The 16,869-nt window shown below is 36.6% G+C and overlaps 1 protein-coding gene across 1 annotated transcript in view; it reads right to left on the reverse strand.

Annotated features, from left to right (window-relative positions):
- The window catches only part of lrrc75ba (leucine rich repeat containing 75Ba), a 28,959-nt gene that overhangs the window by 2,534 nt on the left and 9,556 nt on the right, over window positions 1-16,869 (reverse strand). The window contains exons 3-4 of the mRNA XM_026244209.1: window positions 12,339-12,451; window positions 612-954 (exon numbers count right to left, since the gene is read on the reverse strand). Of these exons, the coding sequence (XP_026099994.1) occupies window positions 612-954; window positions 12,339-12,451 (456 nt within the window). The remainder of the gene's footprint in view (window positions 1-611; window positions 955-12,338; window positions 12,452-16,869) is intronic.

Here is a 16,869-nt window from a genome sequence, read left to right on the forward strand (position 1 = left end):
GTAGTCTATAAATATATTACTGTTAATTGATGTTTGTTTATAATGTATTATATTTTTGTGTGTATAAATATAAATATATGTAAAATGTAAACTGTAGAAATGAACAGGAACCAGTATTGTTCAAGTTATTGTTCATTGTTAATTTAGGATACCTGATGCGCTTACTAATGTTAACAAATTTAGGCTTTTCTCCTCAGGGAAAACTAGTCCCATCCAGACAGGACACATTTAAACATATAAAACAAATATTTATCTTGCATAACCTGATTAGCCCAAGTAGATTCCAAGTAGATCCTGTTTCGACATCCGTGATGATCTTGGAACAAGATTACAATCAGCCTAAAATATTTTAGGCTAAGGAATATGATTCGGCCAAAGGCTGGAGTTAGGTTTGATTTTAGGGGTGGGTTAAAGTAGGGCTATGACTTCCTGTTCGTCAGCAAATATTGCTTAAGAAGCATCAAGGAAGTCCTACTTGGCTAATTCATGTCATACATCTTATAAAAAAGGCATCAAGTCTTGCAGTACAACTGTGTTTTACCCCAAAATTAAGCATGTATCACAGTGTAATTAGGAGGACTGTGATTCATTTTAAGATTCTATTGTTTTACCTGTGGCATGGTGAATATGTCCACGTTGTTGCCCAGGTCAATCCAGGCAAGACAACTGAACTTGGAGTCTTTAAGGGCTTCAGTCAGATCTTTAAGGATGCCAAGAGTAAGACGGTTCCCATTGAGAGCCAGTGTTGTGAGTTTGGGCAATGCACCCAGGAAGGGCAGAAGTAGACGTAGGCCCTCGTCCCGGAGCTCAGTGAAACTAAGATCTACAGAAATCACAGCACCCCCACTGGTCTGGAGGTAATAGGCCACGTGCCGTATGTCGCGAGTTGATAAAGGGATGCCAGAGAGGTCCACAGATTCACTGCAGAGCTTCTTCTGAAGTGTTGTTTTAAGACTGAAAAGCCAAAAAAAAAAAATATATATATATATCATACACAGAGGAATTAAATTAGAAAACAATAACAAATAAGGAAATGCTGCGGCTTTAACAAAATAGAGGTTGAGGATTTGGATACTTGGTCATTATTGAAATCCATTTATTTTTTATTTATTTTTTTGCGGCTATGAGCTGGAACTTTACAATACTTTAAATTACAAGGACAGGGGTAAGAACGCTGCTTTGGTGAGACCAGAGCTTGGGAAATGCCATTGAGTGTGCTTCCATTCACATCACAGTCTTTGTCTGAAAATGATCAAATCTGAGTTGCAATCATGTCAGAATTCAGAACAAGCATTCGTTTTATAATGTGATGAAGAAAAGTGGGCTATACTTTATCAAATACAAATGTCTTTAACTTATTTCATTGTATGGATTGCTTTAAGAGTACTTTATATTTATTGTCAATATACTGTTAATGTGGAAGATTTTAATGGAGCACAGATGGATGTTGATTTGGAAAAGAGGACTCTTAACACATATTTTTGGGAACTGCATAGATACATGCACACTGGTGGTCACCATCCATGTATTTTTGTCCCACCTGTAAGCCTGGCTTCTCTATATGAAGATACTGTGATCTCTCAAATGAGTGGGACTTTGCAACAAATGACCAGTCATTAAAATTGGTTGATTTAGATGTCATAGCTTAAGTTGAAGTCGTTGTAACTTTTAATGTTATCAAACTCATTTTTGGCCTTTGGAATTAGATTTTTGCACAATCATAAGCAAGTAACTTTTATTTTAGAGAAGCAGCTTTTGGTGATGAACACTTTAGATATATAAAATATATGAACTGAGCGCATAGTTTGTTATTGTCTGACATCTGTGTTTGCCAACCTGTGAGAAACATGAGTTGCCAGTATGTAAATTTCATCTTCATTGTATCAATACTGATAAACATCTATTCAGTGAATATTGTCCTTTGCATTTCTTTGTTCAATGAGTCAGCCAAGCTGTCAATTGTGCAATGCCCTAAGGAACAAAAGCTAAAAGGTACATCTCTGTCCTTTATTTAACCCCCCAATGGTACATATTAGAGTATTTCAAAAGTATATATTAGAACTTTAAATGTGCATATTAGAATCTAAAGTGTACATATACCTTTTGAAATATGACACTCAGTGAGGTTTTTTTCTTTTCTTGATAGTGTATATTTACGTGCATATTATCCTCTAGCTTCAAAAACTGACATTGAGAGCTTTTGCAGAAATCAGAGAACTTTCTTGCATGCATTGCAAAGTATGACATGCCAAACCGAACCTTCTGTTTCTTCTTTTTGAGTCATTATGTGGTGTGATTAGTCTATTTGCAAGGCCCAATTAAGTTTCAGCATGAAAAGACTTCTCATTTACTCTTTGGTGTGATGTAAAAATGCATAGTAGGCTTATGATTGACGCAAGCAGAAATGCAGCCCACACCGCTTCTACCCTCATGCTCTTTGATATGAGGTTATTTGTCAAAACTATGAATGTCTGGCTTCACATGCATATACATTTATTTTGAGAAGCTTCTTTCTGTGATGGCTTGAGTCTGTAAAGTTGTGTTGCCACACAATATTATTTTAGTATGTACTTTACCATAGACTTGATAGGACTTTCCAGTAAATTTCTTAAATAGACAAACCAGTACACAATCAGTGACTTCTTAACACAAATTTCAGTGTCCAATTGGTCTATGCATGAGCATATTATGGCATGTCTTTGTGTATGAAAGTCAAATACTGTAAGAAAATAGATGTAATATACTGTAAAAAGAGGCAGTGGGAAACATACAGTCTGTAAGAAGAGAAGAAATTAGAGCTATGTAAGAGATTATTATTAAAAGTATTATTTTCTTCTCAAATAATTTCTCAAGTAAGGTTCACAGTCAGAGTTCACTATCGTTCTGCCAAATCGCACTGAAAACCGGATCCCTGCTGCTGGTGAAAGCTGCTGTTATGAAAGGTTTTGTTTGTTTCTGATGATGTTTGCAGGCAGCAGACAGAATCAGTGCCTTTCTGCTCACCCAAAATAAATCTTCTGTTCTCTCTCAAAACAGTTTCATTGTACAGTGGCTAAGACATCCATATTTAGTTCAAAGTCTAACATTCAACTAAACTGCACTTTTTAGATTTGAAAATTAAACTAGTCAAAACATGCTCCTTTGATTGTAAGAGAACATGAATATTCTTGAATAATAACATAAATTATTTATTTATTTATTTTTACAGAAGGATAACAATGTTTATTATTAGAAGGTGTAATTCAATATTAAAATACTTCCCTTTGTAATATGCAGTTAAATTTAAGCCATTCAATTGTATTGAATGAGCAGCTGGACTTAAAATCTTAAAAGTAAGTAAAACGCTAAAACAATTTTAGCAACCTTAAAATTGGCATAATAGGGGCACTTTAACTAAGTATATTATTTCCATAATAAGCACTCTTATTTAAGGCATGCTAAAGTGTAATTCTTTTTCATTTTCTCAGTGACTGTGTGGTGCTATTTAAACATTGATCAGTTTGTATGAGGATCTACACTAGCATAACAACCAGTGATGTGAGTCTGGGGTGTGGCTTTCTCTTTAGCTGACCAATGGGCTGACAAGGGGGCGTGTTCAGAAAACCTTTTGTAAGACATTCTTTTTCTAATTTCTTTTGGTGCCAGTAATGGTACTAAAATTATACACTGCACCTTTAAAACCAAGTAAAAATGTTTAGAGGCATAAAAATGCTGTTAGAAGCATAATTATTTATTTATCCATAAAATGAAGTGAATAGGAAAGATGCTCCTATCAAAAGAACAAAGTTCCTCCCCACCTCAGTCCTCTATCCATATTAACGTCTATGTGTCAGTCTGTGTGCTTCATTTCGGCCTGATTCAATAAACAGGGTCAATAACATGCAAACACAGACACACACAGACATACATCCACTTGAAAATCACTCAGCTCCACAGATGTACATGACACTTTCTTCATGATTTGGGTCACATGGTAACAATGAAGAGATTTAAATGGAAATAGGGAGTCCTGTAATATATACAACCACACAAACCAAAGGACAGAGATCAAAAGAACGTTCATTTGCCAAAGAAAACACACACACACACACACATATACACCCACATTGAGGTGCAAATGTATTATTGCAATCCTCTCAAAGGCTGATGTATCTTCATGAAATCCCACTGACAGTCTTCCTCTATTTTCTTATCACTGGTAACAGGTGACATCACTCTTCTGTGTTTGGGCCCAAATTCAATTTATTTGCCAAATATAACTCCAGGTCCAAACCCCCTGGGGTTTGTGCTGTATATGAGTATCCACAGGCTTTACTTTGAAATACAGTGGTTCTTCTAAGCTCGCTGCCTCATTTCTGCTAACTCACAAGCCAATCTGCTTTGCCTTTAAACAGTGACATTTGAGGGATCTCTGTGATTATATAGCGAAAGGTTGGCCCATGAAAAGAACACAGGCTTTGATGAAATGCTGAAGACGTCCTTTGAAGATGCTTTAGGGATCAGTTTAGATAAAAAGTCAGTCAGGGAGGTGCTTCTGAGAGAAAATAAGATAAGTCTGACCTTCCAAACCTGCTTCAGATTTGATTTATTTAAAGGCAACAACAAATTGGTGATTTATTTCTGCATTTTTCCATTTTAAGCACTGCAAAAATTAATAATAATAATAAAAAAACGTATTCAGTTTTTTTTGTCTAGCTGTGAAGCATAACATTTGAAGAAATAGTTCACCCAAAAATTAACTTTTAGAAAATTTACTCATCCTCAGATTATGTAGATGAGTTTGTTTCTTCTGAACAGATTTAGTGAAATTTAATGTGACTTAACTTGCTCACCAATGGATCCTCTGGGGTGAATTGATTACTTGTGGATTATTGTGATGTTTTTCTCAACTGTTTGGACTCTCATTCTGACGGCACCCATTCACTGCAGAGCATCCATTGGTGTGCAATTGATGTAGTGCTATATTTCTCTTAATGTTTTCTGATGAAGAAGCGAACATGGCCTGAGGTTGAATACACATTTTCAGCAAATTTTCATTTTTGCATGAACTATTTCTTTAAACATTCTTAAAACAGGATACATTTGAGAACCACAGTTGCAAACAATATTTTTTCTTCTCACTTTATATGTGAGATATTTTTCCTGAAAAAACAAAACAAGAACTGATTTATAAATTTTTTTTAAAGAAAGAAAAACAAAAAGTGAACTGTCACTTTCAGGTTATAAACAACTAAAACACAAATCTGCCATCTGTGCCACTGCAGGATGGGTAAAATAACAATATAAGTAATTTTAATGTGTCATTTATCCGTTTATTTTTCTGGCAACCAGGTGCCAGTTTGAATTACTGTCACTTCGGGCTCACTTCACATTCCTTGGCAACCAGCAGCTATGAATGACATTCATTTTCCTTACTGTCAGCTTTCGTACAGTCACAGACACTAAGCATTCTGCACTCAGACGCCACCAATGTCTGTTCCCTGTGCAGCACATTCCTAGTCTATGGAATTATGTGACTTTTTAAACATCGAAGCATCAATAGAAAGACAAGTTTTTGAGATGAAAAGATTTCTCCCTCCAGTCTTCCTTGACATGTCTGATTCAGGCCTCACTCCATTTTGTTTTTGCAGAATCATCAATGATGCAAAATACCTACATTATTAATTCTGCCTCAAAGGTACTTTCCTCGTCTTGTCTCTCTCTCTTTCAATTTTTCACTCAATACCCAGACTTCCATCCCAGAATCCAATAATATATATTTACATTTTTTTAACATGAAATGCTAATTAATTACTCAAATTAAATCACATATTTGCCATGGAAATCCCCTCAATGAATAGCCTCAAAGGCATAATATTTTGGCAGACGAGTAAAGAATTCATTAGACATTAGAGAAAGTGTCTATGCTTTTTTTATTCTACAACTGCAGACTTTGCATTAATTATTATTAATTATTCATTAAATTAACAGTCCTACAACAACTACACATATCACAATTACAGATGTACGATGTTTTTTTATGCTTCATTATTCAGTAAACCTCTTGTAATAAGTATTTACTGGGGGAAAATAAAAATAAAGAGTCAAAATCTTTTCTGCTTAACTGGCATATTACACAATCAGTAATCAACAGGCTCTTCTCTTCTCGCTCATCCCAAATAGCTTCCTTTAAGGTATGAAATCGGCCTTTTAGCACCTATGTCAATCTGATTTTGTTCACAAATGGTTGAAAAGAGGAATGCAGCATAGTGTATCCTAATAGTGAACAGCTTGTTCATTAAAAAGCAAATATGCAAATTTGAACACAAACACAAAAAATCTATTCTAGCATTACTGCAGAATCCTAATTTAAATATGAATTTATCGTTCAGTGATCTGTCTAAATGAACAAAGGAATAAGTTAAGTTTTGTCTAATATGCTAATGAGAGGCACGACAAACCAACTAACTGCATCTTAAACACAACCACACATAAAAATGAACAGGTTTCTGACTTTATAGTAATGCATGTGTGGAGTCAACTGTTACTTTGTGCATACAGCTTCACCATCTTTAGACTTTTTTTCTAGAAATTGCTCTGCTTTGGCGGTGAAAAGACTTACACTGTTGAATGGCAGTCAAGCTTGACAAGGTGCTAGCATTAAAGGGTTAGTTTACCCAAAAATTAAAATTAGGCTGTGTTTTACTCACCATCAAGTCATCCTAGTGTATATGACTTTCTTCTTTCAGATGAATCCATTCAGAGGATATATCAAAAATTGTCTTTGATCTTTCGAGCTCTATGGTTGCAGTCAGCGGGTGTTGCGTGCTTCGGTCCAAAAGAAGTTAAATAAAAAGCACACAGCTTTTAAAACACAGCCTAGTTTTCATTTTTGGGTGAACTAACCCTTTAAGACCCTATGAATGTTAAAAAATGTGGCTACATTCCCAGGAAATTTTGGGAAGAAAAAGGGCACGTAATAATAAAAAAAATAAAAAAATAAAAATAATAATAATAATAATAAAATCTGTCAGTGTGTCAGGGAAGTTTCTTTTCTGGCTTCCAAAGATCTATTTATACCTAAATGTTCTATATAAAATGAAAGTGGCATTTTGGCACAAAGTATACAAAAAAATTACATTTAATCCATTAATTATTTAAGATATATTTGTAAGTGGATTAAAATAATATATTACTTTTGTACTTAACACTACAATTCAAAAGTTTGGGGTCAGTATGTTTTTGAAAGAAATGAATAATTTTATTAATAAACGCTGCAATAAATTGATCAAAGTGACAGTGAAGATTTATAATGCTGTAAAAAAAAATTTTTTTAAGAAATCCATTTAAAATAAATCATTTTGAACTTTCTATTCATCAAAGCACAAAATGCTCATATTAGAATGATTTCTGAAGGATCACGTAACACTGACGACTGAATGGCTATTGGAAATTCAGTTAAAATGTACAAAAAATAGAAAACAGTCATTTTTAATTGTAATAATTTTTCACAATATTGCTTTTTTACTGTATTTTTGACTAAATAAATGCAGCCTTACTAAGCATAAGGCATTTCTTTCATTACACCACTTTTTGGCCAGTTTAATTCAGAAAGCTGCCAATGAGATGAATGGGAAAGCTAATACTGCGCATACTGACTATGCTAATGGTCTACAAACAGGACAAAAGATATAAAAGAATTTCCAGCGCAAAGCAAACATGATTGTGAGTGTGATTATTTAGCAAAACCTTTACACAAGTATCAAGTTTGCTGGGTCCTGTTCTTCATCCCTGAATGTGTCTGAAAGAGTTTGACAGGTGACAGATAAAGAAGAGAAACCTGAAAGATTAAAACCAACCAAGCAGAATGAGTGACAGTGCAAAGGAAGACAAGAGGAAAATAGTGGTACAAAGGCATGTCTCCCACTCCTGTTGGCATGGCAATAGCTGTTTTCTACCTGAGTGGATGCTTTCACACCTTTGATCAGCGTGAGATCCAGACTCACACCCGCCTCCGGGAGCAGATGCTGTGAAGGCCTGCAAACAGCACTAACACATCATGACCTTAACTGAGTACTGGTATACAACATACAGACGCAGAAACACTGACAATTACAGGGACATGCCATCTGATAACAGAATCACTAGTACCCGCTGAAATTAAAATCACAAATACGGGTCTGAAACACCATGAGGGTGTGTAAACAATGACAGAATTGTCATTTGTTTGTGTAAACGAATCGTTAAAAAGTCTATGGCATCTCAGAATGACTGCTGAGAACTAAGTCCTATCTCCACTAGAGTTTCAGAAAAGATCTCAACCGTGTCACAAACTGCTCATATTTGCGGAGGCAATACAAAATAAATAAATAAAGACACTAGAACAGGAACTGAAACATTGCTTATCAAATTCTTCCAAAATCAGATTATATTGACGTGCACGCAATCCACAATAGGTTTATAGCTTGAAAGTTGTATGCAGGAAAGTTTCTGTTCACCCACTGCAACGTTGGGGAAAATAATATATTTTAGGAGTTTTTAATATATTTAAATGTATTTTTATATATTTTAGGAGTTTTTAACCTAATTACCAATGTCTGCCTTACAGAAAACCAGGTGGCACCTAGGTGAATGTCACGTCACATGATTAATATTCATGAGCTAAGCACAAATGTTTTATGCAATTACTTATTCTCGTTCATGGACTTGTTGATTATGGAAAAATTCAAGTTGTGTTTGGTTGACCTTTAAGAGTGTCTATCTAAATCCAAAATCATTTAGAATTACTGAACTTACACTACTGTTTACAAGTTTGGTGTCAATACGATGTTTTTTTTGAAAATAAATTAATACTTTTATTCAGCAAGGATCCATCAAATGGCCAAAAATGACAGTAAACATATTTATAATGTTAAAAGTGAATGTTGATGTTAATTTTACTTAAAATGAATGAATTAACAAAATAAATACATTTATTCAATAAAGATGCACTTCATGGACAAAAGTGACAGAAATACATTTATAATGCTCCAAAAAGATTTCTATTTCAAATAAATGCTGTTCTTTTGAACGTTTTATTCATTGAAGAATATTGAACAAAATGAATCACAGTTTCTAGCAGCACAACTGTTTTTAACACTGATAAGAATAATAATAAGAAATGTTTCTTGAGCAGCAAATTGTAATAATTTTTACAATATTACTGTTTTGATTAGATTTTTTATCAAATAAATGCAGACTTTATGAGCATAGAAGACATAAGAAAATAATGGCTGCAGCAAACTTTTGAAAGGTATAATTTAAACACCTCTGATTCATCATTGCATTTGTGTGCATCCATATCTGTGATCAGTTACAATACTCAGTCATTGCAAAAACACATTGCAAATAGGAAATTGTGATGCAAGGGAAGTAGAATTAATTGTGCATGCATAATACATGCAAAAGCCAAAATAATACATTAGGCTGACTGACAGATTGTGTTTGTGTATGTCTGAGCATGCATGTGTGCAGTCTGGTTAAATCAGACAGTCACAGTCATCACAGACAGTCGCTTTATACTGCCAATCAGAGACATGAGGGCGTCAGAAAGACAGTCCTGTTTTATGCAAATTCACCATAATGCCTGTCTTACACTCCTGATCAAGCCCCAAGAATTCACACACAAAAGAGCCAGCACAAGATGAAATCCTGCTTCTTTTATCACTGCTTGGATCTCTCTTACTTCGTCAGAATGCTCTGCTCTCTCTTTTCTGTCAAGTAACACACCGCGATGTTATATTAATCATTTTACCATTTTATAATTACATTATCTACAGTCGCCATCTATGCAAGTTAAACCACTCTATAAGAGATGAGGAAACTAATGCAGATCCATCAAAAGTGAATAGACACATATAAATCTGTCAATTCCAATATAACCAACCCTCTTTCTCATTTCGTTTTCCATTTCCATGTAAATGGAGCTGGAATATGGTCATATGGCACCTAATAGGACCAGCATGCAATCGTGAAATGAAAAACAGCGAATGAAGATGGACAAATAAAATGTAACTTATAAAGTATCTCAAGATGCATCCTCTAAAAACAAGTCTCAAGTTTATGCCATAAAGTAAATGCATCTTGGTTTATTTTAGGTATTGTATTGAAAAAAAGATGAAAATATTGATTGAGAAATGCATCTTTTAGCATCAAACACTTCCTTCTCAGTTTTTCTGTGTCTCGTTTTGTCTCGTCCTTTGCTCTAAAGCCATACTCTGTTTCTTCATTTCTCTCTCACACTCTTTTGAAGAGTGTGTTACTTGTGCTGTGTCTGGTTTCTCTAGTGTAGAGCAGCAGGGACCTGCGGACTCTCCGTTTGTCAGATTGACTTATATGAACACAAAGCTCTAGGGAGAAAAACAGATCCTCCTCAACAGAGCTCCTGAACCTGAGCTGAACACACACACACACACACACACACACACACACACACACACACACACACACACACGCACACACACCAGACTGCAGAGCAATCTTGTCTGAATCTCTAATCACACAGAGGGTTAGCACCACTCCCAATAAAGCCAAATTAGATGAACTAGCACAAGTAAAAAACACTTAATAATAGAAAAGAATCAAAAGTAATAAGGTAACACGATGTCTTTGGAAATGTATCATCATTATGGTAAGGCTTTTTGAACATGTATACCATACATGTATATTTGAACAAGTATACCATACAGGTATTTTTGAAGTACCATTTAAATAACATGGCACATGCAAAGTGTAAGTGTAAGCCAATATAAATATACCATCGTATTACCCTGTAAGAAAAGAAAAAAAAAAACAGAAAAACTGAATCTGATAAAATAATTTGTGCATGAAAAAAAAAAACTTAATTCATTATATATTATCTGAAAGTCTCAGTATCTAATGCAATTGTGCTTCTCAAGTAAATCAATCTTGTTTTAAGCATTTGTTGTATGCCTCCATATTTTAGTGGACCAAAATTTTGATTAAGAAAAATATTTTTGGCAGTGAATCATTTGATAGCATTACTGAACCATTGGAACTGCCACATTATTTCTAATAAGCGATATGTCCTCGTTTTAAAAATTACTAGTACAGTTACACTAGCTTATGTTTAGTGGTCCTGCATAATACATGAGAATCGCCGTGTGAAAATACATTTCTTTCTCTGTGAGTCTCTCATCCACTCATTGCTTTATCCTCCCCTGAGAGCCTAAAGGTAATGGAGCAGGGCAGCATGGTTACTTCAGGATGCGGAAAAACTGTATTGAGTAGAGGCAATGGATCCAGGGTGCATGTAATGGCCATGTGGGCGGAACGCATATACACACACACATTTATTCACTTTTCAACAAGCACACAAATATGCAAAATATATTCTGCAACCATTGACTGGTGCTTGTTTAACATGCTGCAAACTGGCTGCTTTAATGAATTTAATTATTCAGGTAAAGTGAACAGGTTTATGCTGGACAAATAAGGTTCAGGTCAACCTCGTGGAGTTCAACGCACCCAAGTTACAAAGGGCATTGTGGCTCTCTCTTCAGACAGCAGTTCCCACATCCAGCAGCAGTGCTGGTAAAAAGACTCTACCAACCAATAGCAGAGATGAAGGGGGGCTGAAGGTAATGGGCCAGTGGTGGCAGGCCAAACAAGCTCTAATTTGTTACAGTCATCTATAATCACACCGTCTGAAACTCCTACCGGATTTCTCTTCAATAAATCATGGAACTGCTCTGCAGTATATGCAAATTTCAGTAGATTTTCAAGGTCTTTAAAAAAAAAAAGGTGGAAATTATGTGGACCAGTATTTCTATGTTAACTAAAACTAAAATCATTTTTGAGAATTGAAATAAAGATGAAATGAAATCAAATAAAATAAAATCTAAATACCAGAAAACTTAGAAATTAGAAATTTATTAGAAATGTTTCCTACGCAACTAACTGAAATAAAATGATATATTAAAAATATAATATAATATAATATCACCATAAAATGTCAAAAGCACATATCAAGATATTATCTGAGATAAAGTCTTAATATCTCATGCACTTTTACTTCTCTGTATCTTGTTTTAATGATTTTTATGTCTTTAATAATACCTGAATTATTATTTTGTTATTTAAAATATGTCTAGATATTTTACTGGACAAAAATACTGAATGACTGAAGTGAACCAATAATATAATTAATTAATAGTTATAAAAAAAATAAAAAATAAATAATAGAACAGAACAGAATAGAAAATATTCATAGTAAACTGTATAATACACACACGGTAATTGAACTCCATGTCAGCACTTCCGGATGTTTTGAGGAATGAAGGACAGGAAAAATTTCTCACCAGGCCTGGGCCTTTCTCCGGGTCATACTTTTCCTAAGCCACTTGGAGTGAGGGGTCAGGTGGTAGATGAGCTGTCTGCAGATTTTATCAGATGACTTCTGCGTATCTGAGTCCTGAAAGAACATATAAAATGAAAAAAGAATCCTTCGATTAAATTTGACAAGACAAATCTGGAGCCTGCGGCATGAAGTTCTTATATTCTGCGAGTAAACAAAATAACGCACTATAAGCAGATCAGGGCAGTTTCTTATTGCAGTCATTTTTTTTCTAAAGTTTGATGTGCTTTTTAGATCTAATTTTATATTTGGACAAAAAGTACAATGGGAAAACAATCTTCTCTTAGATTGAAAGCAGTAATCTCCTTTGATATATAATCTAGACTGTCTTTTTTTTTTTTTTTTTTTGCCTTGGGGATTTACAAAGATTATCATCTAAAGCTTTGAATCATTAAACACTTTCAATGTGTACCAGCAAAATCAGACTACTTAACTGGCCTCAGATACAGGCCAGTTAAAGACAAGAACAAAAAATCCCAAAATGATTAATTCAAATCATCTTTAAACGAATGATCTTTTCAGGGAAGGTCAATCTGTTTCTGTCTGTGCTGCCTTGTACAAATGTTCTCAATAAAGTGTGTAAGACTGCTGTCAGAGGCCATAGCATTGGATGAGGGACACTTCATGCCTATAAAAATTAAATTACAAATCTCATCGATCTTAATATCAATGAAAGTCCATTTTTATTGACATCCATACAATGTCAACTGGACACTAAAGCTTGTCTGCTTTAAACAGAGCTGTTTGTCTGCTGTAGTTAACTTTACCCATGATCATACAGGATCAGGGGCAAAGTCACTTAGACGACACAATTTATTGACCCAAGATTTAAAATGCACTAACTGGATTACTGTGGATTGTTCTGGATTTGAATGTCACAATCCAACCTCACTTTCTAAATGAAAGTTTCACTGCTCTCTTGCCTTCTATTAATAACTTGCACCCTGCTTTGATGGAAATCTCTGGACCTCCCACTGGCACAAGAGAGGTGATGATTTCACATTTAGAGATGCAAAACTGACGGTACACTGCAGACTGTAGGAGGTGGACTAAATTATGTCATCAAATATTTATACTGGAACAGGTGTGATGTTAAACCAATGCAATTTAATACATCGATGCCCTTAACGTTTCCTCTTTAAACATGAATTGCAAAAAAACTGAGGGGCAACAGTATGTGTGTATTAAAAAGTACTGTGCATTCAAATGAAGCATTTGTTTTCAGCTCGAACATGGTTTATTTCTATGCAAATGAGGTGTATTATAGAATGTGCCTTATTTATTTTATTTCCACCTTATTTCCACATAAAATATTTGTGAATATTCTAATCATATTTGAAATGGTGATCATTTGATGGAAAAGTGCGCAATAATTGTGGATAAATCTGTGTGTGCAGACGCGCACACTTTATTCCAGACTGCGATGGTATATTGCATGGAAAACAACAAAAAATAAAATATCATTTGGTAAATCATAATTTAAAAAAAGTCACAATTATGTAAATTAAATCAGCAAAATTTGATATTAAGAGAAACTAATTATGAGATTTAAAAAAGTCAAAACTATGAGATGTTAGGTCAATTTTGAGTTTAAATAGTTACAGTTTTGACCCTGGACCACAAAATATAAATATTTTTGTATATTTGTAGCAATAAGGAAAAAAACATTGTATGGGTCAATTTTTTTTTTTTTTTTTTTAAATCATTAGGATATTAAGTAATATGCATTGCTAAGAACTTCATTTAGACAATTTTAATAGCGATTTTCTTAGTATTTAGATTTTTTTTGCACCCTCAGATTCCAGACTTTCAAATAGTTGTATCTCGCCCAAATATTGTCCAATCCAAATAAAACATGCATCAATAGAAAGCTTGTTTATTCAGCTCTGGTGTATATCATATATAAAAAAAATGACACTTAAGACTGGTTTTGTGGTCCAGGGTCACAATTATGAGATAAATCATAATTATTGCATACAAGTCTGAATAACATGAGAGAAACATAAAATAACGCATTTTGTCATAACTATGTGAAACTCGTAATTATAATAGGTAATTAACTTTGTATTTTAATAATGACCTAGTATCGTTTCTAGATTACGTATGTAACCCTAGTTCCTCGAGGGGACGAGACGCTGCGTCGAAGCACTACGGGGAACACGTTTAGAATGAGTGACTATAAATATCATATCCAATCTGCCTTATAGAAAAGCGTGATGTCACGGGCGGGGTGATGTAAGCGACCAGGAAGCTATAAAGGCACGAGCCGCACAGCTGGCGTCAGCTTCGCGTACCAGCAAGCGCCAGCAGGGGTGCCGGGGGTATGGCCTCGAGACGTGCCTGGAGTGACTGGCATATCTAAGCCATAGAACTTTGGAAAAGTGGAAGGTGTGGACCACCCCGCAGCATTGCAGATGTCCAGCATGGACACACCTGCTAGAAAGGTCTTGGAGGCCGCCATACCCCATCTAGAGTGAGCCTTGGCTCCTGACAGCGTGGGAAGACCAGAGGACTCATAGGTGGTGTTGATAGTCTCCACTATGCAACAACTAATAGTCTGCTTAGAAGCAGGAAAGCCCCTCTTGGGGGGACCGTAGCATACAAGCAATTGATCCGTTTTTCTCCACAGGGCAGCTCTGTGGACGTATGCATTCAGACTGGACACATACAATTTAGCTTCTCTTGGTCAGGCTTCAGAAAGGGAGGAGGACAGAAGGCCTGCAGCGCTACAGGTTGTGGTGTGATAGAGGGAACCTTAGGAACATATCCCGCTCGAGGGTATATGAACGTTTTGGTCATGCCAGGTGCAAAATCAAGATAGGTAGGGGCAACTGAGAGGGCCTGTAAATCTCCTACTCTCCTCAGAGAAGTAATAGTCAACAGAAAGGCGGTTTTAAGGGTCAGATGTCTATCTGAGATATCTTGAATCGGCTCAAATGGAGATTTGCAAAGAGCCTCTAACACCACAATCAAGTCCCACAGGGGAATACGGGACAGTACTGGAGGTCTCAGCCTCAGCACACCGCGGAGGAAACGTGTAACTAAGGGGTGTCTTCCCAAAGACTGACCATCCACAGAGATATCTTATGCCGCAATGGCCGCCACGTAATTCTTCAGCATGGAGTGGGTCAACCCTGCAGGGAGACTGGCTTGTAGAAACTACAGAACTGTATTGACTGGGCAGTTAGCTGGGTCAAGCTAGCGGTCTCTGCACCATGAGGTGAAGAGTTTCCACCTCAGGATGTACAGTTTCCTCGTTGAGGGAGCTCTGGCTTGGAGAATGGTCTCAACAACCTTGGTTGAGAGACCGAATGCTATGAGTTGTGCTCCCTCAGGGGCCAAACCCATAGTTTCCAAAACTCCGGGCGAGGGTGAATTATCGTGCCCTGCACCTGAGAGAGTAGGTCTGTCCTGATCGGTATCTCCCATGGAGAGCCGTAGAGGAGCGAGACCAGATCTGCGAACCATACTCTCGCCAGAACTCCCGGGAGCAGAGCAATAGGGGGAAAGGCGTACATACGAAGCCTCGGCCAGGTCTGTACCATAGCGTCCAGTCCCATATTTAGTTTCCCAGGAATATATACTGCTCTTAATGATAGGAGTTTGCAAGGATCTGGTGCGCCAGCTTGTACAAGGGCCATGAACACAGACCTCCCTGGTAGTGATATAAGATACCACCGATGTGTTGTTGTTGTGCACCAACACATGGTGACCCCTTAGGTCTAGGAGGAAGTGCTTCATTGCACAATAAACTGCTAGCATCTCTAGACAATTGATATGCCATGTCAGATGGTGACCACTCCACAGACCACAGGCAGGGTGGCCACTCATGTCCGCACCCCAACTAATGAGGGATTCATCCATCACTAGTATTACACGGCAACAAGGAGCTCCCAGCACCGGGCCCTGATTCATGAACCAAGGTTTCTTCCATATTTCCAAGGCATAGAGGCAGTGCCGCGTGACCTTGATAGTTTGAGCGGATTGCTCCTCGGGGAAAATCATGTCTCATGTACAGCAGGCCAAGAGGTATCACGTTGGACGCAACTGCCATCAGACCCAACAATCTCTGAAATTGTTTGACAGTGAGTGCCTTCTTTGACTCTCTCGACTGAGATGAGGATCGACTCGATACGAGCAGGGGACAGACATGCCTGCATCGTGGTCGAATCCCATACTACGCCTAGATAGGTGGTTCTCTGAACTGGAGAAAGTACACTCTTCTTGGCGTTCAGTCTCAAACCCAGCTCCCACATATGTGCGGTAACGACATCTAAATGTCGAGACGCAACCTGCTCTGACTGAGCTAAAATCAATCGCTGATATACTTGAGAATGCGGATGCCCTGCATGCGCAGAAAAACCAGAGCCGCATCTACACTATAAAATACTGGCTGTAGAACCGGACTCCCTGTCTTGAGGAGGGACCACCTCGATGGCCTCCTCCCCTGATAGGGTTTTCACTCCTTGTTCCAA

The sequence above is a fragment of the Carassius auratus genome, unplaced genomic scaffold (assembly GCF_003368295.1).
Source record: "Carassius auratus strain Wakin unplaced genomic scaffold, ASM336829v1 scaf_tig00005214, whole genome shotgun sequence".
In the NCBI taxonomy this organism is placed as follows: Eukaryota; Metazoa; Chordata; class Actinopteri; order Cypriniformes; family Cyprinidae; genus Carassius; species Carassius auratus.